Source organism: Diabrotica virgifera, chromosome 3 (genome assembly GCF_917563875.1).
Source record: "Diabrotica virgifera virgifera chromosome 3, PGI_DIABVI_V3a".
Taxonomy (NCBI): domain Eukaryota; kingdom Metazoa; phylum Arthropoda; class Insecta; order Coleoptera; family Chrysomelidae; genus Diabrotica; species Diabrotica virgifera.
The window spans coordinates 227,192,009-227,218,820 of NC_065445.1; the positions used below are offsets into that span (position 1 = coordinate 227,192,009).

The following is a 26,812-nucleotide window of genomic DNA, read 5'->3' on the forward strand; positions in this document are numbered from 1 at the left end:
TAGTAGTGCGCAGAATTTTTTTTTGTGGAATTTATGGCTTTGGTGAGAACTTATTAGCTTTAAAATTGTTGGAGATAGATATTTTTAACATAACAAGTAAATAAAAATATTATAAAATAGAAATTTGATTTAAATTCGTATTTAAATCTATATTGTGATATTTTTTTTCTACGCGCGACTACTTACCTTACAGAAATGAGCGCGACCGCTACCAGGTTAAGTTAAAGTTGATTTCATGTAATCGAATGAACTATCTTTCAATAAAGTCGTCCCAGGAACGAAATTCATAAATATTGGAAATATCATTTTAAAGTCGTCTACTTTAAAATGTAAAATATATATGTCTGTTGTCAATATGAATGAGTCAGATAAAATAAAATTATTAGAAGAATTTTTTTTACTAAGCAACAAAAATAATATTTGTTTAATTTATTAATGTTTGCTATTTTAATAACGTTTTCTGAAGTGGAATTAAATGTCAAATAAATTTAATTTCACAATTAAATTGTGGCTTATTTTCCAAATAAAATAGTAAATTGCAAAAGTTGCCACAAGAAAATAGCTCCAGAACAATGAAGCTCACAAAATTTTCTATTGACGCCATTTCATTTACGTCCTTCCCTTTGACGTAAAAATCAGATCGTCATCATATTGTCTTGCCTGAACAAGTTTCGCAATGATTTTGTTTTCAAAAATCTCAATTAAATATACTTATCTATAGATAATAAACAAAACCATTTATTTCTATTTATCAATATATATGATCTACAAGTATAAAAAATAGTTTAAACTTGGCGTTTACTATTCTTAATTTTAACTAGAAATGTCTTATCTTTGAGCATCCTTTTAAGATTAATTAAATACATTACTTTATTCGTATTTTCATATAGCTGTAAAATATTCCTGTCGTAAACTAGAGTGAATACAGAACTACAGCAATGAGTACTAAATTTCTGATAATACTTATTTTAGGTGTTTTTAAGGCATCTGCTATACAAGGTAAGTATAAATATATAAAAAAATATTAAATTAATGTCTGGAAAAAGAAAACTATTTTAAAATTGTGTAATAGTTTAATTCCTAGCTGAGCGCTTTCGGCTGCAAAGCCATCTTCAGAGCTCTACTACAATAGAATAAATTAATTTAAAATAATTAATTTGTCATAAGTGTCTACAAAAAACATTAGCCTTTTTAAGTATAAATGAGTCACTAAAAAATATTGACCATTGCTAATTTTATACAGTTTGTCTAATTTACTTACCGTTGCACGTCATTATCTATGTCAGAGATCTAAGTTGTCATTGTTGCCAAAGTATAAAATAATCCTGAATCCATTTTAAATCAAATAGATCAAATAATATTGCAAACAATTGCAATAATATTGGATTATACAACAAAACAAATTAAAATTCGATGTTAATAAATAAAAACATTAGAAATAGAAAACTAGAATTTTAAGTTATAATCTTACCTTAAAGTAAGTAATAAAAACAATACATATAATAAAACAAATACTTAGAGTAAAGAATAAAAACAAATCTATAGTGTCAATACCTCAACTGTCAAATAAATGTTACCAATTTATGGCAAAATGTCACCTTCGTTCTATTACAGTTACAGTGTGTTCCGAACAAATGTGCTTCATAAAAACGCTTTATAATCCATTTATACAAATTAAACGAAACATATTGTGTATTTCTTTAAGTTAATATTAATAGAAATCTTTAAATATTATTTCGTAAAAAACGTGTTTCAGCCGCCGCGCGCCGTATAGTTTTGTTAATTACATATAAGGAAAAAAAACAAGAACGTGAACTGAAAAAGGGGACTATTTGATATAGAAATTGAGTCAATACTCTCAAAAGTTTGTATTTATCAGTTGTTACAAATTATGGGGCAACCGGTTTCGAGGCTTACATTTTCGGCCTCATCATCTGGCCCAGTAAATATAGTCTTCACAATTACAAACTACAAGCTAAAAATCACAAAAAGACAGAAATGTACATATACAGTGTGTTAGTAAATAAGTATGAAAAATTGTATGGGCTAATTCTACATGAAAAAATAATGCCAATTTGCTCTATAAATATGTACATGTCCGCAAATGCTTCGTTTCCGAGATACGGGGTGTTGAAATTTTTATTTCAAACTGCCAATTTATTTATTGCTCCAAGACCAGTTGAGCTATGAAAATGAAATTTGGTGAGTTTTAGGAGGTAGTTATTGCACATTTTTTGACATACAATTAAGAATTTTGTATTCATCATTGGCGCGTATACGGGTAATAGTCTGAATTTTTTTAAAGAAAAAATAGTAGGTACACCACTGAGATATTTCAAATTAAAAATTATTTTTAAATTCCACGTTTAATTTTTGATAAAAAGCCTTTGCCTTTTTTTTCATATGGTGCACCGTTTTATGCAGAAAAATAAAACATCTTGAGGCGTATTTTTCATTTATTAAAAGATTATCAAGAACTATCCAATATAATACATAATACTAAACTAGAACAATAATAGAAAATATTACTAATAAGATTTTAACGAGGTGCAAAGCTGCAAGAAATGTTTAAAATGATCTCCTTTACAGGTAACAGAAGAATTTTATATTCATCATTGGCGCGCGTACGGCTAATGGTCTGAATTTTTTTAAGAAAACCATAGTACGCCACTGAGATACTGAGATATGTCAAATTAAAAATCTGCTAAATTGCTGGTTCAATTTACGACAAAAAATCTTTTTTACCTTTTTTTATATGCGACGCCGTTTTTATGCACAAAAAAAACATCTTAACGTTTACAAAGTATTTGAACTAAGTTTCTATGCATATGGAAACTAGAGTCTATTCGGTAGACTTACACCGGTCATGGATTAAGAAAGAAATGAACGAATTTACTGGTCCGCTGTAGTTTAACTATTTACACATGGGCGCAGTAATTTTTTATTTGAGGAGGTTCTTATATAAATCAAATAATTTTAAATTTTAGGTGTTTGTATAGCCTCAGAAGCCTAAACGACATAATTTCGTGATTCTTTATAACAGTTCATTATCCGTAGCCAAAAATCAATATACCTAATATTAATTGTTGCATGAATATCAATATAATAAAAATAAAACAAATTATAACTTATAAAAGGTAGAAGGCTAAACGTTGCTGTATTGTTGATGTTTTAATTTAATCTCTAAAATGGTTTTCTATAAAGTCACAATCAATTTAAGTGATATATTGACGTTGGATGTTTTTAAATTAAAGTCAATTGACGCGTGTAAAAAGCGTTTATATGACATTCTAAACTAATTTGAGCTTGTTTTATTCTTTTATCAGATCGCATGTTTTCTATGTTAGTCATGTATATTTTATAGTTTATATGTATAATGGGGTATTTTTCCCGAAAATAAAAATTATTAAAAACAATATTATAATATTACGTATGTACCTACAATATCTACAAATAGTTTCGATTTCAAACAAATCACGCCTTGAAAAGGATCCGGAAATCCTACAGCAGGGCATTATGTAAACATCAAATATTTAAGTAAAATGCTAAATATTATTAAGTCAATATACGTACCAATTTTTTTTACTAAAATGATTTAGTCGTTATTGTTCACACTATCATCGCCATCGCTGTCATCATCATCGCTGTCGTCACCGTTAATTGTTATTATGATTGGGCTTATTTCGTTAATTTTATTTTCACGAATCCACCAATCCTCAATTAATTTTTCGCACTTGTATATACAGTTCCGCCATACTTCTGGAGTTGCAATTGAAAGTGCTTCTCGCCAAGTTTCCCAAACCGCTTCGTCTGTATACCCATTAGGCCCAATATGGTTGTCGTAATATTATTTTGCTATTCCCCATATATATTCGATGGGATTAAACTGGCAGTGGTATGGTGGAAGACGTAAAACTTGATGCCCGTAACTTTCAGTAACCTGATCCACCACAAAGATTTTTGGTTTTGCATGTTCTTTTGCCAAACGTAACAACTCAGACTTTAATATATGCTGTGGAATAGATATGCGTTCATTTGTTAGCCATTGTTTAATCTTATCTACATTCCACGAATTTGTTGGACTTTTGTTTAGTATTTCTGAATGATAAGGCGCATTGTCTAAAATAATTACGCTGGGCTCACTTAATCCGGGAAGAAGTTTTTCACGCAACCATTTCACAAACATTTCCGTGTTCATATTGTCACGATAGTCACTGTTTTTTGATGTAGACGAAAATATTAAATCAGCACCTTCTATAAAGCCTGTCTTCCCTCCCGCGTGCAGAATTATATGTCGCTTCCCTTCGCCACTAGCATGCTTGATCGATTTTATGTTGTCATCTTGCCATATTCTCTTGGTAGCACCCTTAGAAAATATCCATGTTTCGTCTAAATATACAAAAGTTGACCCTTCTTCTTTAAATATGTTATATTTATTTTCTCAGAAACTCAATTCTCTTGTGTACAACAGAACTTCTTTCACAAAGCGCTTTTCTGTTATCCTCTTTTTTAAATTTGAATCCTATGTTATGTAGGACTTGCCATAAACTTGTTCTGCCGATGTCACCAAATTTCCTCTCTTTTAACTTAAGTAAAATTGTACCTAAAGTCACATGTTCCTTATTTGCACGCATTTGATATATGATATTACGAATTTGAAATTTTCGTCCTTCTAACATATTGTTCGTTTTTAATAACAGGCGAGTATGGTGGTGATCGTTTTCCGGCACTTCACTATTCTCGTTTTTAATTGTAGATCTTAATTTTGATTCGCTAATTTCTAAAGCATCGCACACGCGTTGTTGTACAGACGTTACCGATTTTAAAGGACCACCATTGTTTTTTTCCGCAATAAAGTACTTATGTAGGTTACAAATTAGAGTATCTACATCTAAAACACGTCTTGGCATTTTCGGTTAAACAGCACGAACAGATTCTCACAAAATTAACAATATAAGGCGTTACCAATTCGACAGAATAAATTCAACTGGAAGATAACAAATGTCCTTATAGTTTCTTATAGCATTCCTGATTTGTTTGTCGACCCATTTAGTTAAATTACCTATTAAAATTGCATTAGTTTGTCATACTTTCTCTAATTTGGTTTTGCACCTATTTGGGTAATTAAGTACTTTCACTTGAATAATTAAAATGCCAAGACAGTACCGTAATTAAAATACCTAGGTCAAAAAATGAGCTTTATTTTGATACTATACAGTATGGTGCAAATGAAAGGAATAAATTCGTTATTTCGTAAACCGGCGACTTTAAGGAAAAATCCTGAAACAGGTCGATTTTTATTTTTAAATTATGATATTTTGCCATAAATGTCATACTAGTAACGTCATCCACATGGGCGTGATGAAGTAATCGATGATTTTTTTAAATGAGAATAGGGGTCGTGTGCTAGCTCATTTGGAAGATCATTCAATTCTCTATTTATTAATATAAACATTTGCATAATTGTTTATACAGGGCGCCCAAAAAATTTTTTTAATTTAAATTATTTGACAAAAAAGAAGAATCTATATAATTTATTTAATTTAAAATACATTTTATTGCTGTTAGAAATCAGTAAAAAAATGTTTATATCACAAATAAACATTGTTTTTCGCTTAAATTAAATGTTCAAACTTCCTAAGAAACAGGTGGCTGGCGGGAGCTGGCTTGAACATTGAATTTAATCGAAAAGCAATGTTTATTTTTGAAATAAACATTTTTTCTGTTTCTGGGCAACAGTAAAATGTATTTTGAATTAAATAAACTACATACATTCTTCTTTTTTGTCAAATAATTTCATTAAAAATTTTTTTGCACGCCCTGTACAAATAATTGTGTAAATGTTTATATGCCTAAATAGTGAATTTAATGACCTTTCAAATGAGCTAGCACTCGACCCCTATTCTCATTTAAAAAAATCATCGATTACGTCATCACCCCCAGATGGATGACGACACTAGTATGATATATATGCCAAAATATCATATGTTGAATGGGTTTATTGACAGATTTTAAAACACAATGTAGGTATACCCCCAAAATATATTTTATTACTATTCCTTTCTTTTATCTGTTTCAATAGTTTATTAATGTTTCTTCACTGCTTATATCAATAATACATAGTCTCAATTTACAATCAATTACTTTCAACTGAATTTTAATCCCTTCCTTTCTTTTCTTTTCTACTCTAATTCTCACCCTTTAATTTATATCTCAATTTCATGTACCTACATTGTTGTCTATCAATTCACATTTATTACTGTTATTACTATATGACTTCTAATATACCCTTTTAGCTACAATTTTTAAGCTTTCCGATTTTTCATTCTTTTTACGACCACTACTCCTCTCATTAAAACATCAAGGAGTATTGACTTTAACAATTTAGGTTACAGCTGCACGTCCACATCTAACATACATATTAGATATCGACCCGTTTTGATCCAAACGTTGTTAGTCTAACACTAACACATACACTAATAAATAGAAGTCTTTAATAAATATAAATAAAAACAAAAATCTTTTAATAAATAGAAATAAAAATCTTTAAAACCGGTACAGATTTGTTGGTTGTCTTTCACCAACTATCTCTTCACCCTCAAAAATTCCCAAATTCCATAAACTTGTTTACCTTTGCAACATTCTCCGTCTATTCCACCATATCCCGTTAGCATAACTTAAGCAGATATATCATGTTAATGAATACTGAGGTAGTACCTCCTTGTAACCGAATCATTTAGTTACTTGTAACCGTTGACCTGAAGATGCTCTGCATACTTTAGAGAGCGAAACCGGTCGTCGGAAGTTACAATAAATGATTGAGAGTACGTCTGTCTTTTACTTCATTCAAAATATCATAATTTAAAAACAAAAATCGACCTGTTTCGGGATTTTCCCTAATGTCATCGGTTTACGAAATAAAGAATTTATTCCTTTCATTTGCACCATACTGTATATACGAGTAGTTGCAAAATTTACTGAATGCATTAACATTATTTAGTGGTGGCCGCATATCGAAATAACTACTCTGTGATAGACCACATAACGAATTAGTTACTCTGCGATAGACCGCATATTGGATGGTAGACCGCATATCGAATCGGCACTAATCTATATATTTTTTTGTATTTAAAATATTACTTGCGGGTAAATCCTAATTGTTCTTTTAGTCAAGGAAGTCTCTTCGCATCTGCTCGGGAAAATGTTATAGTCAGGTGTTTTGCATAATCTTACTCCTAAGTTAGTATTAAGTTTTTGCTAAGAATGGTATTTCTAACAAGGGTGCATTGTATTTTATTATTTATCTTATTATTTTTCCTTAAATTATCCTGTTTATTAAATTTTAATCAAAAAATTACTAAAAATTCAATAATTAAATAGATATTGGCCCTCTACGCACCCGAGATCTACGCTTATGTTACTGGTATACCTAAAATATTACAATCGACCTGCCGATTCGTTTGTTTCTTTATTAATCCGTGACCGGTGTATCCCTACCGAATAGAGAGTACCTCAAATACTTTGTAAGCGTTAAGATGTTTTTTTTGTATAAAAACGGCGCCTCGTATGAAAAAAATGCAAGAAAGATTTTTTTCTTAAATTGAACAAGGAATTTAAAATGATTTTTAGTTTGACATATCTCAGTGGCGTACTATTTTTTCTTAAAAAAATTCAGACCATCACCCATACGGGCGCCAATGATGAATAAAAAATTCTTCTGTTACCTGTAAAGAAGATCATTTTAAACATTTCTTGCAGCTTTGCACCTAGTTAAAATCATATTAATAATATTTTCTGTTATTGTTCTAGTTTAGTATTATTATATTGGATAGTTCTTTATAATGTAGAAATGAAAAATACGCGTCAAGATGTTTTATTTTTCTGCATAAAAACGGTGCACCATACGAAAAGAGGCGAGAAAGGTTTTTTATCAAAAATTAAACGTGAAATTTAAAAATAATTTTTAGTTTGAAATATCTCAGTGGCGTACTATTTTTTTCTTTAAAAAAAGTCAGACTATTACCCATTTGCGCGCCAATGATGCAGACAAAATTCTTAGTTGTATGTCAAAAAATGCGCAATAACTATCTCCTAAAACTCACCAAATTTCATTTTCATAGCTCAACTGGTCTTAGAGCAATAAATAAATTGGCAGTTTGAAACAGAAATTTCAACACCCCGTATGTCAGAAACGAAGCATTTGCAGACATATGTTTATAGAGCAAATTGGCATTATTTTTTCATGTAGAATTAGCCCTTAAAATTTTTTATACTTATTTACTAACACCCTGCATATAAAAACAACTGTCTTGATTTAAATTAAAACAAAATGTGACCAATTTGACGAGAATTATCATCACATTAGTCACTCCCAATGGTAAAATGTCTCAATATACATTTTATAGATTACTCAATTCAATACTACTCAATTCAGTTGTTTGCTTTATTGTATGTATTTTAATTTAAATCAAGACATAGTTGTTTTTATAATATATATGTACATTTCTGCCTTTTTGTGATTTTTAGCTTGTAGTTTGTAATTGTGAAGACTATGTACTGGGCCTGATGATGAGACAGAAAATGTAAGCCTCGAAACCGGTTGCCCCATAATTTGTAATAACTAATAAATACAAACTTTAAGATTGCGAGTATTGACTCAATTTCTATATCCAATAGTATAATAGACTCGCATTGGCAACCCTTTCATCATTTGAAAAAAGAAAATCTGGGTCAGAAATTAGATATATAGAAGAGAAGCAGAAGGGGTTTAGACCAAATTGTTAAAGAAAGTGCTTGATGATGGTAGAAATTCATACAAGAATTCTTTACGAACAGGCCATGAAGATTACGAATTTTTAGTGGAAAATATTTCTCCAAAAATAAAGAAACCAGATGCTCATCTCAGACTGGCAGTTTCACCTTCAGAAAGACACACGCCTTCGCAACATTTGCTAATTCAATAGCTTTTTTACCTATTCCACATTCCATATTCTTTACAAGAACAATTCGACAGTCGGGATTAATTTCGTAATTTTGTATTAATTGTAAGCTTTTGTTCTTATCCTATTTAATGAAAACCAATCTTTTTTCGCTTTATTATCTATTACTTTCATTGTCTATCATCTTGAAGTAATCAAATAACCAGATCGAAACTGCTAATAAGTTCTACCTAAAAAGTCTACAGTGTATACTTACCTTAAAACGAAACGCCTCAATGATCTGGCGTATTTTCGAATTTTGGAACGTATTTTCGAATTCAATCGAATATTTTCGCAAACGAGTTAACTCGAATGAAAAATTTCGTATACGAACGTGAATGTGTATTTTTGAACGTCCTTCGAAATGTTATACGTATACGAGCAGAATTTGCACCGGCAACACTGCAAATTCGAATAACATTGAACTTATTTGTCATCTGAACAGTCACAATGTTGCCATACTTTGTTGGTCTATTTCTTGTATAATTTCAATCAATGGCAGTATTAAAAACAAAATGTTATATTTGTTATATATACTGGGGTTATAATGTACAAGAATAAGATTGCATAAGAACGTTTAATGTATAAAGATAACGACTTATAGTCTGAATAAATTATAAAAAAGGCTATTTTTGGGAAAAGTTGATTAACAGTTATTTTAAGTGTAATCGAATCTTAAGATTGCATACGTATATTACTAATATTGATTTGCAAAGTCCGCAGAAAGTGTGCTATTTTGTTTAATATTATTTTCGTATCCAGTATTTACACTGATATTCTACTATTTACTTTTCAAAACTTTACTTCAAAGCGATTTTTTAAATGCACCTTTATGTAATGTGATAGTATGAAAAAATTGAGGATATGGCAACGGTGTCATATGTCAAGTTTGGAGCTTAGATCCAATGCTAAAATGCGTACATAAAGTTAGGTTAGGTTATATTTTCAAGGCATAATCGTCCATGTCCTTTCTTTCTTTTAAAGAATTATTTAAACCAGCCATTGAAAATAAATTTCAATGTAAAAATATTGTAGACAACAACACAATTAACACTATCAGCTAAAACTATCATGGCAGATGAAATGACAACAATAATTCGTATACGAGCATCACGATTTGAATGGTTCATACCCATTCGAGTCGTCGTATACGAAAAAATTCGTACACGAGGAATTCGAAAATACAAGACACCGGATTTCAAGCGAAATTCTTCTAATTTCGTATGCGAAATATGCTCGAATGAATTCGAAAATAGGACCCCTGGGAAATGGCTTTCGCGGTTTAACATTTTATTATTTCGAATCCTGTAGATATATTATCTGTACATATAAAATATTGTACATTATAAATCCTGTACATTACTATCCTGTATATATTTTTTAAATCTTTAACGGCGTAGGCGCAAAATTTTGGGCCAATGGTTTTTAAATGTATTCATTTTTTCGAATTCTGAAAAAACCAATAAATATTTTTGATAAATTTATACGCAGATTTAAGTTCAGGAACCAATCGCAATTTTTACAGAATGGATCAATCTGCTTGAAAATTTGAGAATAAGTAGTGGATATTCCATGGATCAAAATCTATATTATGCCGATAGGCGCTTTCAGTGGCGTACTGACAGATCAGCGGGCCCTGGTTCCAGTTATGATGCGAGCCTGCCTGCCCAATAAAACCACGAATTGTATATCAAAAGTTTTTGATAAACATTGAATATAAATCATCATATATCATAAAATGTATCATACATTTAAAAAAAACTCAAGCTTATTTAACTAGTTCATTTTACTCAGGGTTGTTGCTCTAAATTTTAAAGAACCGTTTGGATTGACATGAAATTTGGCATAAACATAGCCTACGTTCTACTGTCACTTGCTGTTGCGTTTAGTAAATTTCAATTTCCGACTTATCATCGACTTATTTCGTATGCTTTAAATGATGACGCACGGGTAAAGATTCCCGGACTCAACTGTATGTGGATTTTTATTGTTTTTCAATTGGCAATAATGAAGAGACATCATTTAAATCACGAAATACAGGGGCGTGCAATCGGGATGCTTAGACCTGGCAGAAGTCACAGCAGAAGAGACACTGCTGAGGTCCTCCACACGAACAATAATGTCATTAATTGTTTGTGGTTAAGGTTTCATGAAACTGGTGACGTTGTTGAATGTCATACAGGCCGTACAAGGATAACCAACCAGATTAAAAACCGTTTTCTTAAGCTGCAGGCTTTGCGATATCTCACTACAACTGCATCACAATTACAAATGAGGCTGCAAGAGACCCATCAAGTGTTTGTAAGTTGCCAAACTATTATAAATAAACTGCATAAAGTAGGTTTAGATGCTCGTAGACCTATGAGAGTGCCTGTGTTATCCAGAGGAAATCGCGAGCATCGACTTCAGTGGGCACAAGAACACGCAAATTGGCTTAGAGGTAAGTGGGCCTCTACTTTGTTCTGACAAAGAGACGATCTCTGCACCGAGAGAAAAAAAATCATGACATAAAGAAACTTTATTAATATTTAAGAAAGATCGACTTGGCATATTGCCTAAGAAATATATCTTTGTATGTAAGATATAATTTTCTAAAATATTTCAAATAAATTCTACTATAGCCAAAGAAATATATCTTAAACATGATTGAACTATGGCTTTCTGGCAAACTTCAAACCCATTTATCAGAAAGAAATTACACTTTATGTTAATTAATTTTATTAGTCATAAAAATATATTTTCTACACATTAACAAACTATTCTTTCTGAGCAATAATATTTCTTAGTAAGGAATATTATTATTTTACTATTAATAATTAATTTATTTAATGTTAAGAAATATATTTCGCAGAGATAAACGTATATTTAGAGTTAAGTTAATATTTCTTGAAAATAAAGTGATATTACATACGGCGAAATAAATCATTGTGTTAAGGTAAAATCATTATTTATTAATAAAACAAGATATAAAACGTTATTATTACATACAAATATTTTCTCCACTCTTAAACCACTGGCTTCTACACAACAATAAAAGGATGGAGAGGCAAATCCAACTTCCTCAAATTTTCTTTCTTTTGTTAATAGCACTTTGTATATCAGCAATTCACTAAAACAAAATCGTTATGTAGAAAGAGTAAACCTACTTTAATAATATTTTTTTATACACATATACATATTTATTTTGACAAATTTAGGAAATACAAAAAAAACAAATACACGGCCCCACATTAGAACTACTAATACTAATAATAATCAATCATATTTAGTTCAAACATGGCATTATTTAACCTACACATCTTTGTTTATTTTTTATTTTTGTTAATGAAATATTAATTATTTATCTGTATAATATTAAGTCACACAATAAACATTGTTTAGCTAAAACAAGAGGGAAAATACAACCAATGTAAAACATTGAAGCAGACATAATAATATGTAATTTTCTTAAATTTTATAATCTAAAAGAGACAACATACCTAATCATCAAGAAATTTTATTACGGGAAAGTATTATTAGTTTACATCTAAGTCATTTAATACATATTAACTAATTCACGGTTTTCGGCAATAACATTTCTTAGCCATAATCATATATTTCTTTTAGACTAACTGATTTCTTTATCTCAAATAAATTAATAGAAAAAATCCTCAGCGTTGCACCCGCCATGTTTGATATAGCGTTGTATTGTATATTTTTATAGAAGACGATACATTCAAGAAACCTATTATAGTTGATACATAAGTATACACATTTTTAAAAAGGTACTTACATGTATGAAGTTCTACCATTTCTGGAAGGCCCCGTAGTTGGTTAATAACTCCTTTCTTAATATTGTTCTGAAGCTATTGTATGAAGCTATGTATATATTATATCATTCTGTCCCAGCTTTAAATTGTGGCATATTTCCCAGTTAGAATAATAAGCTCCTTTATTTCAGAGTCGTCCATCATTATACCTAAAAGCATATAAAGATACTATTATGTTTCTTTTTTAACCATTCGGATACGCAAAAATATTATTATTACATCTTAAATTACTCAATTTACTTTTATTTAATACCTATATATGTACGTACCTTCAAAATATCCGTTAATTTTTAAAGTACACCAATAAATCCAACATCCATCTATATGAACATGAACATATCACGCCATCTTGACAAACACTGACGACTAAATCATAAATAGTTAATCTGCGCAATTCTTTTGTGGAAGAAAATCTCTTTGCAAGTAACATTTCGGCATTAATGACAAAGTTTTTATTTTATAACCACAGTTACTACAGAGGGTATTTCCGAAGAATTATTTCTTGTGGTTTAAAATATTTATTTGATTGCAAGAAAATTTCTTGTTCACAAATATAAATATGGATTAACTTAACATTATATTTTTTATACTGCAAAATATTTGTAGTTTTCAATTTAAGAAATAAAAACTTTAGGATAAGAAAATTAAATGTAACCATTAATGCATTTCTTAGTATTGAAGAAATTATCTGTAAGAAATTATTGAGTTGTGTTTAAAAAACTCGTTTCTTTATATGTGAACCGGTATGTTTAAGTTAATAGGATATGTTAACATTTAAAAAATATTGCTCAAAGAAATCGGTGTTTTAGGAGAAAAGAAATTGTTCTCTCGGTGTGGCAATGCTGAACGATTTTTTGCAGTACAGGAGGTTCATAGTCAGCAAGGCGCCAGTATAATGGTATGGGGTGGCATCACTCTTGGTGGGATAACCAATATCGTTTGCCTGGAACGGTTTATAACTCCAACAGACTACCGTGATATTATTCTCGAATCTATTGTTGTACCCTTTTCATAACAAGCTGGTTCCCAATGTCGATTAATGTACGACAATGCGCGTCCATATAATGCCAGGGTCTTGCAAATATTCCTCGAAGATAATAATAAATTGAGGTTTTATCATGACCTGCCCAATCGCCAGATTTAAACCCAATTGAGATTATATGGGACATATTGGGCAGATGCATTTTACAACAAAATATTGCGTTCAATACAAGACAGCAACTGTTTCAGGGCCTTTCAATCGAGTGGAGCAGAATACCGCAGAAAGTTACTAACCTTAGAGTAACAGATGTAGGGCACTAATTAACAACCGTGAAGGTCATACACTATACTAACTTAACCTAAAGACTACTTTATTGGGAGTTGAGGGGCAATAAATAAGTATTTTATTTTTTTTTATGTTAGACGTTTTCACTTCTGGAGTTCTCTCTTAATTTCTTTAAGAACTATTGCAATGATTCTAAGAAAACATGTTTATTTTATATTCTTGACGCTTGTTTATAACTTCTTTTTTAAATATTTGAAATAAGTTATTTGAAATCCCTCTGTAATCTCGCATTTTTTTTGTCCCCTAGATTATTTTGATGTGTGTATTTTTATTAAAATCAATTTTCAGAAGAATATTTGCAATGGGTAGACGTCACGGACGATTTTCCAGCTACGGCCGTTAAAGGAGGACTTAATTCAGAAGGACAAACAACTTACATTGGCCGAGTCTATCATACAACAGCAGATGCTGAAGGATATGTACCTGGAACAATTACTAATACTTCAAACTCAATAGATGTTATACTTTTTAATCAGTGTTTTACAGTTACTAATAAGATTCAGGTAAGGTTTAAATCTTAATTAAGTTGTAAAATGAGGGCTTCTTGTATTACCTTTAATGTAGAGGTTCTTCACCAGAGATGCCATAATACATACCTATTTAAGAGTTGACAGAAAATATAATTATCAATAGATTCTACGATCTAGCTCGTGCCTTAAGTGCCATCTTCATTAGGGAGTTTGGCAATCATCATCGCCAATCTTATAACGATAGGATGGACAAGAGGTCATGGAAGCAGAACCAGAAGGATCAGGACGATATTATCCTTAGATGGAATAAGGAATAACCGAAGATGGAAAGGTCCAATCGCTTACATTGACTATACGAAAACCACGTTGCTCAGTCTGAAGACATGTGGGAGTGGTTCTTTGGGTTGGACTTCTGTTGCAATCAAAAATGTTAAATGAATAGATAATGAATGATACGCGAATAGGTCAACTGAAACGACAATCGACAAAAGATGGATAGATAACATTAACTGATGGTTTGACACTTGGACTCAAAGAAAACGGAAATACTGAATACACAGAACAATACCTAATACAGGGCGCCAGGAGTTTTGACCGCTAAACTATCAAAGGAAAAATTAACGAAACTTAACACAACAATAGAAAAATTAGCAACAATGCTACTACAAAACCAAATGTTCTAGTCTTGAGCTGTAAATAATAATTAAATAAAATGCAACATCGTACGTTTCAATGTACCATTTATTAAAATACTCAATAAGATATTCTCAATAAGGTAATACTCAATATTTACATAATATACACAGAGAGAAATAACTATAAAATTGTTGACCAAAAAAAAAGACAACTTCAAATACGTTGACTTAATATTTGGTCAACACAACACAGACCGATAATAAACGACGTAAAATAGATGACTATAATGTCTAATGACTCTACGTACTATACTGAAAAATTGAATAATTGCTCAAAAAAATTAAAAATAGATAATTGACGTTAATATTTCGTCATCTATTCGACAATAACAAAAAGCTTTTTTTGTTTCTATAAAATTATAAATATTATAGTAATTACACAAAAAAATTACATAACGAACATATCTATATATAACAATCTACAAAAAAATAAAGTCTATATGTCTATATTCTCTTTTAAAGATCTAAGAAGACAATGACCTATGTCATGTCGAAATGAAAATAACAAAACAATTCACCACTCACTTGCGAACACAGGTAGTGAAGGCCCATTCTTTCAGGTTCAGATGGTTGACTGGCAGCAAAACAGGGCTAAAGTTCAATTGCGGAAGAAAATGCATATCGTATATTTACGATGTAAAGTGAGCTATTTACAAGCCCAGAAGAACAGCATTAATAGATGAAGATATGAAGAACTAGATGGACAGCATAAGGCTGTTATCTGGGACCAGCCCTGTGAACAAAATGAATTATTCACAGCGAATGTTCTATGAAGAAAATGGTATTTTAAAGACTTACCAGACGAATCCAGGCTAGTCTATCACAAAATAACTAACATTCACCACATGACTAAAATGACTCAACTTACTGCAACAAAGTTTAACTCACGAATGTCACAAAATCTTAAGAATTCTTTAACTTATAGGGTTCGTTAGCGTCAGGACGCTACCCAATTAAAATCATGGGAAACCGTGAGAAATATTTAAAAAACAGATTCGTTAACACTTGTAAAGTGCTTAGCAACCCTAATTTTTAAATGAGTTATGGGACGCAAGGACGATATCTTTTACCCAAAAGCTATTAAAGTCTCACACTTTGCGTGAGAATCGCATCCCTCGATAGAGCATAGGTTTTTCTGAGAGAAACACGGCGATAGAGATTCTAAAATCTACAGAAAAATAAGTTAAAGCCCATGAAGCAATGAAAACCGAATTAAAATCTACACTAGGAAAAATAAAAACGCTACAATCTTATTTCCGAAATAACTGATATAAAAACGTGTTTTGAAATGCAAATATACCATTCTTTTAGATTCTTCAAGCAAGATATTCGTCATCTTTCGATGGCTCTCTATATTATTTTGGATTATGAGCCGCAAAATGCTGTAAATATCTTCACTCGTCATAAGTGCAAGATATTGCAGTTTTCCTCATTTTTATTTTTCGTTGTTTGTTCCTCTTAACCTCAACGTTTGTAACGCGATCCACCCGTGGCATCTTCAGATTAACTCTATCGAATACATTATCAATATTTCAATATTTCATCTTCCCATACTTGCACTATTAGTTAATATATCGTTCCCTGAAGTTAATTTTCACCAAACTTGATCATTTCTATGCATACTTCATTTTCCCAGGACTTGTTATTCTTCATTACTTTTATTGCTGTTACCACCTCCTTCTCTATACTCTTCACGCTTCACCTCACCCATTTAATAACTCTTTGAAATGTTTTTTCACTCCGACAGTATTTCTACCGGATCACTAATTAAATCTCCGTCTTTGTCGTCATATAACTAGAGTACATATCTTTGGTAACCTTTCCCCATCTTCTTAACTTCTTGGCAGAACAACCTCACCTCTTTGTATCGCTTTTACTTTCTGCAAAGAGCTTTCAGATTTCCTCAAATTATTCTATATTCTTGTTTTCTGCACTCTTCCTTATCTGTTAACAATTGCTGTCTGGACTTCTACTTTTCATTTGCTACTTCTTCATACTCTTCGTCAAACCAATATTTGTTTGTAAATCTCTTGGAATCGCACTTAACTTCTCCTGCGGCAGATTTAAATTGTTACCAGGCTCAAATTGTGGTCACGTTGTTGGAGATTGTTATTTATTTCTTTTCCTCGTATTTATTTTTTACTTCTACTTGATAGAGTTTTTACTTTTACTTCCTAAACATTGTACTTTCTCTTCGTTTTATTATTCGCTTTCACTTTTTCTTCCTGCGTCCTCCCACATGTGACTTTAATGCAATAATGGTTCAAATCGATTTCAGCTCCTCTTATACTTCTTAACGTTTGAATTATATTCATGTAAATATTTACTTTCAATCATAACATGATCTATCTGAATCACCGTCCTTCCAACTGGGGAGACCCACATACCTTTCAATATCTCTTTTCATTTTAGTTGTGTACTTTTGTTCACTTCATGTTTACTGTTGGAGTGTTATCTCAACTTCAAGTTTGAGTTATCAAATGGAGTGATTAAATTTCATTTTAAATATATAAATAAGTTATAGGGATCAATGGAATGGACAACACCGAAATGCAACTCGCTATCTGTTCCCGTACCTGTCAGCCATAAAGTGACCCATGCGCATGACCAGTATTCCAATTTTCGTCACAAATCCATTCGATTTGATACTACTAACACCTTATCATGCAAGCATACTATAAAGGCTATGCGAAGAGAGAATACAAGACACGCAGTTTGGATTCATGAAAAATGTAGTCTATGTCTAGTCTACAGGTATTATTGAAAAAATGCAAAGATATAACTTGCGATATTTATATCTACTTTGTGGACTACCAAAAGCATGTGATACCGTTCAACATCGAAAAATGATGGATGTTCTAACAAAAGCCTAAATGGATGTTAAAGACCGGCGTATAATATATAATTTATATCAATCAGCCACAATAAGAACAAATCTTGGAGATAAGCTAAGAGAAACGATCCAGATTCTGCGAGGCTTTAGACAAGGATGTACATTATTTATTCACGTACATTATTTAACCTAAATTTAGAGGAAATATTTAGTGACGCCTTGGAAAATTGCTAACATGTAATACAGTCAAACCCGCTTATTGTAATAGCCTTTGTGCCAAGTAAATGTATTCCTATAACCGGGATATTCTAATAACCGATCATTGGTTGCTACTATATATGTTTCGGGACCTCAAATTTCTATTCCTTAAACCGGGATATTCCTTTCAGAGGTATTCTAATAAGCGGGTTCGACTGTACTTCTAAATGGAGAACGCCTAAACAACATCCGTTATGCAGACGACACCGTAATTTTTGCAGACAGTTTGAACAGTTTACAGCAACTAATAAACAAAGTAAATGAAGTAAGTGAAAGATTTGGACTCCAAATAAACATATCAAAAACTAAATTTATGGTAGTCAGCAAAAATAAAACTAGGGACGTCCAGCTGCTTATCAAGAATACACCAGTGGACCCAGTAAAAGAGTATACCTATCTTGGAACAATAGTAAACGAACAATGGTATCACTCACAAGAAGTAAAATGTAGAATACAGAAGGCTAGCAGTACATTCAACAACATTTTCAAACTCTTTAAAAGCCACAACCTTAATCTGGAGATCAAAGTAAGGCTCCTATGATGTTATATGTTCTCAATATTACACTACGGAGTTGAATCCTTGACACTCCCTGAAGCGATGGAGAAGAAACTTGAAACCTTTAAGTTTCTTCTCCTTTTCTATCAAGAAAATAATCCTTCAAGGCAAATTATTCGGAAAGTGAGGTATAGGGAGAAGAAGAATATCATGGTTAAAGAACCTTAGTAAATGGTTCTCAACAACAACAACAAATCTATTTAAAACATCAGTTTATCACGTAATAATTATAGCTAGAATAATCGCTGTTCGAAAACCAATAGGTACCAAAAGAATAAGAACACCCTATCCAGTGGTCCAGTATTGTCTGTCTACTAAAACCCGTAGTTTCCTTATCGTATTTTCTTCCATTAATAATTATCAGTTAATTTTGTATTAGGTATAAGGTTGTGCTCCAAGGTTGTGGTCCAGTTCTTCACCAGAAGAACTGAAAGAAATTATGAATAGGCTAGGAACGGTGAGTACGGAATATGGTTTGAAAATAAATATACAGAAAACCAAAGTAATGATCATCGATAGAATCAGAAACAACCAACCGGAAATAAGAGACTTGGCAGGTAGCGAAGTGGTCAGACAATTTAATTACCTAGGCTCCGTTATTACTAACAGTGGAGGATGCGAAGACGAGATCCGAAGGCGCATCATAATGACCAGATCGGCAACAGCCAAACTCACAAAAATATGGAAGAATACTGACATTACAAAAAACATAAAATTACGCCTTGTTCGAGCGTTAATGTTTCCTATCGCCACCTACGCTTCGGAGACTTGGACCATCAAAAAAGTAGATTCAAAACGTATAATGGCATTTGAAATGTGGGTGTCTACCGGAGAATGTTGCGCATACCATGGACCGCATATCGCACAAATAATTCAATATTAGCCGAACTTAACATAAAAACTAGACTCAGCACAACTATCAATCAAAATATGCTGAGATATTTTGGACATATAACTAGAAGAAGAGAAGGCATGGAACGAATGATAGTTGAAGGCAACGTAGAAGGCAGAAGATCCAGAGGAAGACTTCCATTACGATGGTCGGACCAAATAAAGGACATGACTGGTTACTCATTCTCCGAAGCAAAACAACACGCACAGGAGAGAGAGAATTGGACAGAAATAATCAAACGACTTACATGACGCCACTACATCCTTACGAAGGAGAACAGATAGAGGAGGAGGAGAATAAGGTTGTGTATTTGTCTGACTGGACAATCTATTCGCCGTGTGCAAGTACTTGGAGGGGATACGAGAAACGATCGTGCGCGAATATCGGTGAAATCTTGTAAATTTCTTAAATGATTCATGTTGTCAATTTAAATTGTCAAATTGACGTATATTTCATATCTACTGTCATTGAAGAAGAAAAATGATATGTTGCTCCACAATATTGATAGGATATGCAATTATTATATAAAAATAAATTTAATTAAAAGTATTTTGCTTGCCGTACTGCATTTTAATAATTAATTTTATTTAGTACATACATACAATTGTTTACCTTTTAGTAACATAACCTCAATCGTAATTTTTTTTGGGGAATGACCTTGACAATTATCCTGCAACCAGGACTAATACAGGGTGCGCCAAACCTCTGGTCTTCTTTGATTACGGCTAAACTATGAGATATACAAAAAAATGTTTATAACAAAACTAATGTGTATCAAAGAGGTCTATAATTTAAAATTATTTTCAATTATACAGGGTGAGTCAGAACGACGGTATGAACCAAAGTTGTATTTTTTTAAATGGAACACCCTGTATATTAAATCATTTTTGAATATATTATTTAAAAATATGAAAAATTTGTATAAGGTCTTATAGGCCTAAAGTTAATAATTTTCGAAATATTTACATTTTTATTGAGAAAAATGGTAATATTTATAGGGTTGTGGATTATGTTTCCAAGGAAATAAAAATTTAGCTGATAGGTCAAAGTTTTTAAAATATAGTGTTATTTTTAAATAATTTAATATTTTTTACTTTTAGCCATAAAATATACAGTGTGATCACTATTTGCAAATACAAAATTTTCTCATTTTTTTTAAATGGGACACCCTGTATATTAGTTTTGCGTTTTGTAGTAAATATTACAACCTTTCTTTTGGTATAAGGTTGTATGTACCTAGCATGTTTCGTTTTGTAGATATTTTAAAAAAACTATAGATTTTACGTGTTTGCGGATTTTTTATTTAAAATTTTTTTGCAAAAAAAATAATTATAATCTGGTTTTAGAAACATACACTAAAATATAAAATATGAAAATAAAAACGTAATTAAAGATTAAAATAAATCGTATGCTAGTACAACTCAATTGAATTTAATAACTTTAAATTATTTTACAAAAAATATTTTACCATATTAATGAATGCATAAATTACTTACTAAATTAAATAAACAACCAAATTTTAAATCCACCGTAGTAATTTTTCCACTACAGCAACTTTCCTGAACCAAATTAATTGTTAGTTAAATTGTATTTAGTTAAACTTTTAATTTACCTTTTAAATTTACTTACATACATCTTGGAAATATAAAAATTATTATAAAGTATGCTTTGAAACAAATGAATGTTAAATGTATCATCCAAATTATTTATTAATATAAATAGTATTTACTGGTGTCACAAAAACTGGTAATACTTTTGTAGTTGAAATTTTTGTAACAATTTTTTATATTTTAAATTTTAATTTTTTAACCGAAAAATTTTTGGATATGACATTTGTTTTGGGCGAAACCATTAGAAATTATTACCAGCTTTTGTGACACGAGTAGGTACATAGATACTATTTACTTCTTAATATACTTCCATAACGTTCATTTGTTTCAAAGCATACTTTATACGTTCTCAAGATGTAGGTAAATTAAAAAGTTATTAACTGATCTTACTCGTAAATACAATATAACTAACAATTAATTTGGTACAGGAAAGTTGCTGTAGTAGAAAAATACTACGGTTGATTTAAAATTTGGTTGTTTATTTAATTTAGTAACTAATTTATGCATTCATTAATATGGTAAAATATTTTTTGTAAAATAATTTAAAGTTATTAAATTCAATTGAGTTGTGCTAGCATACGATTTATTTTAATCTTTAATTACGTTTTTATTTTCATATTTTATATTTTAGTGTATGTTTCTAAAACCGGATTATAATTATTTTTTTTTGAAAAAAAAAATTTAAATAAAAAATCCGCAAACACGTAAAATCTATAGTTTTTTTAAAATATCTACAAAACGAAACATGCTAGGTACATACAACCTCATACCAAAAGAAAGATTGTAATATTTACTACAAAACGCAAAACTAATATACAGGGTGTCCCATTTAAAAAAAATGAGAAAATTTTGTATTTGCAAATAGTGATCACACTGTATATTTGATGGCTAAAAGTAAAAAATATTAAATTATTTAAAAATAACACTATATTTTAAAAACTTTGACCTGTCACCTAAATTTTTATTTCCTTGGAAACATAATCCACAACCCTATAAATATTACCATGTTTCTCAATAAAAATGTAAATATTTCGAAAATTATTAACTTTAGGCCTATAAGACCTTATACAAATTTTTCATATTTTTAAATAATATATTCAAAAATGATTTAATATACAGGGTGTTCCATTTAAAAAAATACAACTTTGGTTCATACCGTCGTTCTGACTCACCCTGTATAATTGAAAATAATTTTAAATTATAGACCTCTTTGATACACGTTAGTTTTCTTATAAACATTTTTTTGTATATCTCATAGTTTAGCCGTAGTCAAAGAAGACCAGAGGTTTGGCGCACCCTGTATAATTGGCCAATATAATGAAAAGTGCTAAAAATGCTGCTGAGCTATGAAACCAGGTGTCGCTTTTCCGAACTTGCACGGTCCCAATTGCAACTGGTTGAATGACTAATGTCTATGTCATTAAAAAAGCATACATTTAAAATACATTTTATTTTTAGGTATTAACCACTGTGGGTGATGATACAAAAGTCGATTGGATTTCAAGTACGAGTGAAGATTTCACTAGTCTTTTCGATTCCGACCTGTACTTTCCAGTCAGAGGCGGTTGGGAGCAAGCCTTGGGATTTAACTCTACTACGTATATAGGAAAAACAAAATTTAATACTTTGCAAGAAGTGGGAAAGATTTTTAACTCTGCGAATATCGATATAGCACGTAATCATATATTGTACTTCCCTATCGAAGATAGAGTAACATACACCAGTACTTATTCAGTTTTAGTATATTACTTCAAATCGGAATAATAATATAAAATAAGAGACTAATAAATTTAGAAGCTAAACGATCTATGCATTTTATTTAATATTTTTTACCATTGGATTAGCTTATCGAGGGAAAAGAAAGCTCAGAAGGATCTGGCAGTGCTCTAGAGGTCCATCTGATAAATCTAACTACTCAACAGCTTAAAAGAGAAATTAGCGAAATATAAGAGAACTAACAAATGATTACTCTCTCTGGAGAGGGACTAAGAAATTAAAACGACCGAGCTTACAATATACTCCATATAGAAATATCGATAGAAGCTGGGCAAATTAGAGAAGGCTAATTTTGCTGAATATCTCGAGGAAACAGTCTAGCCAAATGGAGGTGATAACATAGTTGAATGGGAGAACAGCACATGGGAAGAAGGTAAAATTAAACTAAACACTCCAAAAGAAGTATTCAATGAAACTAAAGCAAATATCAATCCCAGGAAAGCACCTGGGTTTGATTTCATAACTGGAAAAATCTTAAAACAATTCTCTTGAACAGCCATAGTAAAGCTGGCGTATCTTATAAATGCCTTTAATAGTAATGTAATGTATATAATGTAATAGTAATATAATGCGTAATGATATTATTCTGAGCAGGATGAAGAAAGGCAGAGAACTGGTAAAAATGATAAAGTCTAGAAAACTCGAGTATTTTGCGCATGTTTGTAGACATCCAGAAAAATATAGCATTCTACATCTAATTATGCAGGGTAAAATATTAGGCAGAAGAAGTCGAGGAAGAAGAAGAACATCTTGGTTAAGAAATTTGAGGCAATGGTTTGGTCACACTTCGGAATCGCTCTTCAGATCTACTGCGAATAAAGTTATGATAGCCAACATGATCGCTAACGTTCGATAAACGGACATAGCACCCGAAGAAGAAGAATAGGATAATGCTCCCAAGATGTGGAAAGTGGCGGAGGTCATAATATCCTTAAACCCGGAAACAACCAAATACAGTATCATCATACATACCGATTTCCTTACTACCTTTATTTCGAAGCTATACGAGAAGCTGTTGCTTAAAAGGCTGAAACATCTCATAGACGTTAAGGCCCCAATTCCATCGCAGAAATTTTAGTTTCGAAGAAGTCATTAAACTATCGACCAAGTCCATAGAATAACGGATATAATAGAGAGGTCACTAAAAAAAAAAGGAAGTTTGCTCCGCTGTCTTCCTTAGCGTGGCGCAAGATTTTGATAAAGTATGGCATGAAGAACTTAAATACAGATTAAGCAGGATTTTACTAAGACAAAACACAGAATTGTTGGAATATCAGATAAAGTTTTTAGGGTTAAGCAAGAAGAAGCCTACTCGCAACTAAAAGATACCAATGCAGGTGTACCACAAGGTACTGTGATAGGACCAGTCTTGTATCTATTATACACTAGAGCTATCCGTGAATTAGATAAAAAAAAACTACCTTTACTGATAATACTGCCGTCTTGGCCGTAGGTGAAGACCCTGAAAAAGCAGCAAGAAGTCTACAAGGCTCTGTTAACAGACAAAAACTGGACTAAACGTTAGCTAATTAAATTATACGAAATGATATCAGTGCACATTAATTTTACAAACAAGAAAAAGAACACTAGTTAATGTAAATAGTATTCAAATACCATATTATGCTGGTACTGCAAAATATTTGGGTATTACATAAGATGCTAGGCTACGCTGATGTTAAATATAAAAGAGAACACCTTAACATCAAGTATAAAAAAATGTGTTGGCTATTGAGAAGATAATCCACTCTGTCAATCTACAACAAAATACTTTTATGTAAACAGATTCTACAACCTATATGGACATATGGCTTCCAGCTGTGGGGTTGCGCTAGTAAGAGTAATTTGGACATCATCCAGCGATTTCAAAACAAGGTGCTGAGAAACATTGTCAACGTACCTTGGAACTATAAGAACAAGAACTTAGAAATGGATATAGTTAACAAGATCATTGGAAAAATTTGCAAAGGGTCACGAACAAGGACTTCTTCAACACGTCAATATTGAGACCATCCAGCTCCTCGACAACACGGATATAAATAGAAGAGTCAAGAGAAAGAAACCCTTCGAGTTAGTTAAGTGAAAATCAGAGTACATAATTATAGTGCAGATAATGGTACAGGTTAATATTTGTGCAATAAATTAACAGAACTTAGGAATAATATTGAGTTTGTCGTTAGTATTAAGTTTTTAGTAGTAATTTACACCACAAAAAGATTTATTGGTGTTTATTAAATCAAAAAATTAACATGAAGAGAGGTATCCATATTTCGCAAATATGGTCTCGAGGTAACAAAGTACAAAGAACTCGAAGAAGTGCCACAAATTTTTTTATTAAAAAGGTCAGAACAGGACAGGTTTTGGCTCAGCAAGAGCCATCATCAGCTTAAGTACAGGAACACAAACATCAAGAACTGACCAGACCAGGAAGGAGGAAGGATCAACTAGGTGAATGAAATAACGATGAATGTTTGTGTAACAATATGTGTCGTTTAAACTAGTTAATCCTTCCTCCTTCCTGGTCTGGTCAGATCGTTATGTTTGTGTTTCTGTGCTTAAGCTGATGATGGCTTTTGCTGAGCCGAAACGCGTCCTGTTTTGACCTTTTTAATAAAAAACTTTGAGGTACGTCTTCGAGTTTTTGTACTTTGTTAAAAATATTAGATTAGCTTAGGTTCAGTTTGACTGAGCGCTTTATCATCCTTCCACTCGACCTAAGGTAAGCCGCACAGCAAAGAAACATGAAACGAAAAAGATGAAACATGAAACGAAAAACATGTTTCATGAAAAGAAAACACTGCTAAACAAGTCTCAAAGTCCGCCTACCAATGAAACAAGTTTGATTCATGCTCATGACACGTTGTTATTTTCGGAGAGTTTCATAAATGGCCGGACGTATATTTGTTTAGCAGTGGTTTATTTCCATGAAACGTAATTTACGTTTCATGTTTCTTTGATGTGCGGCCTGCCTTAGAGATCAATTTTCGCACGTCACTAGGTTAAAGTTGTCCCTTCAGCCCAGCCTTCCTAACAGTGGCTATTATGGCCTTAGGTAACACTTCTACGAAGAAAGAAAAATGTATAAACATTCTCAATTTCTTTGCAACACGAAAATGCAGCAGCTGCATAATACTATGGTCAAATCTGAGAGTGCAGGAAGAGTCTATACCGGTTTCGGGGGTTGTTTCTCCCTCATCAGTAGTCCCTTATCCTCCTCTCTCAGATTCTTCCACGTACCACACTTTGGGCTTTTCCGAATTGCAAAGAAAGAAATGTCACGGATGAACTAGGGCCATCTACCGAAAAACAAAGTAAGTTATTAATCGAAGTAGCACAGAAAACGACAATAAATATCGTCTCCATACCACCAGATTAACAACAGGTGGAATACTTTCTTTGGTTACACCTCCTGAGATTTTCAAAATTTATAAATCATACAGGATGCCGAGGAAATTAAGATGAGAGAATTTTAAATAATTCACAACTCATCTGCTCAGCGTGGTAAAAGCTCCAACAAGAAAGATTCCTTAATACTCAAACAAAAGAGTAAATGAATTAAAAATGTATAAACATTCTCAAATTCTTTGCAACACGAAAATGCAGCAGCTGCA

The 26,812-nt window shown here is 31.6% G+C and overlaps 1 protein-coding gene across 1 annotated transcript; it reads left to right on the forward strand.

Moving 5' to 3' along the window:
* Positions 1 to 755: 755 nt before the first annotated feature.
* Positions 756 to 23,233, forward strand: LOC114338960 (uncharacterized). Its single transcript, XM_028289585.2, has 3 exons — positions 756 to 999; positions 14,403 to 14,617; positions 22,887 to 23,233. The coding sequence occupies exons 1-3, from the start codon at positions 939 to 941 to the stop codon at positions 23,190 to 23,192; spliced, it is 582 nt and encodes a 193-aa protein (XP_028145386.2). The 5' UTR covers positions 756 to 938; the 3' UTR covers positions 23,193 to 23,233.
* The last annotated feature ends 3,579 nt before the right edge of the window (positions 23,234 to 26,812 follow it).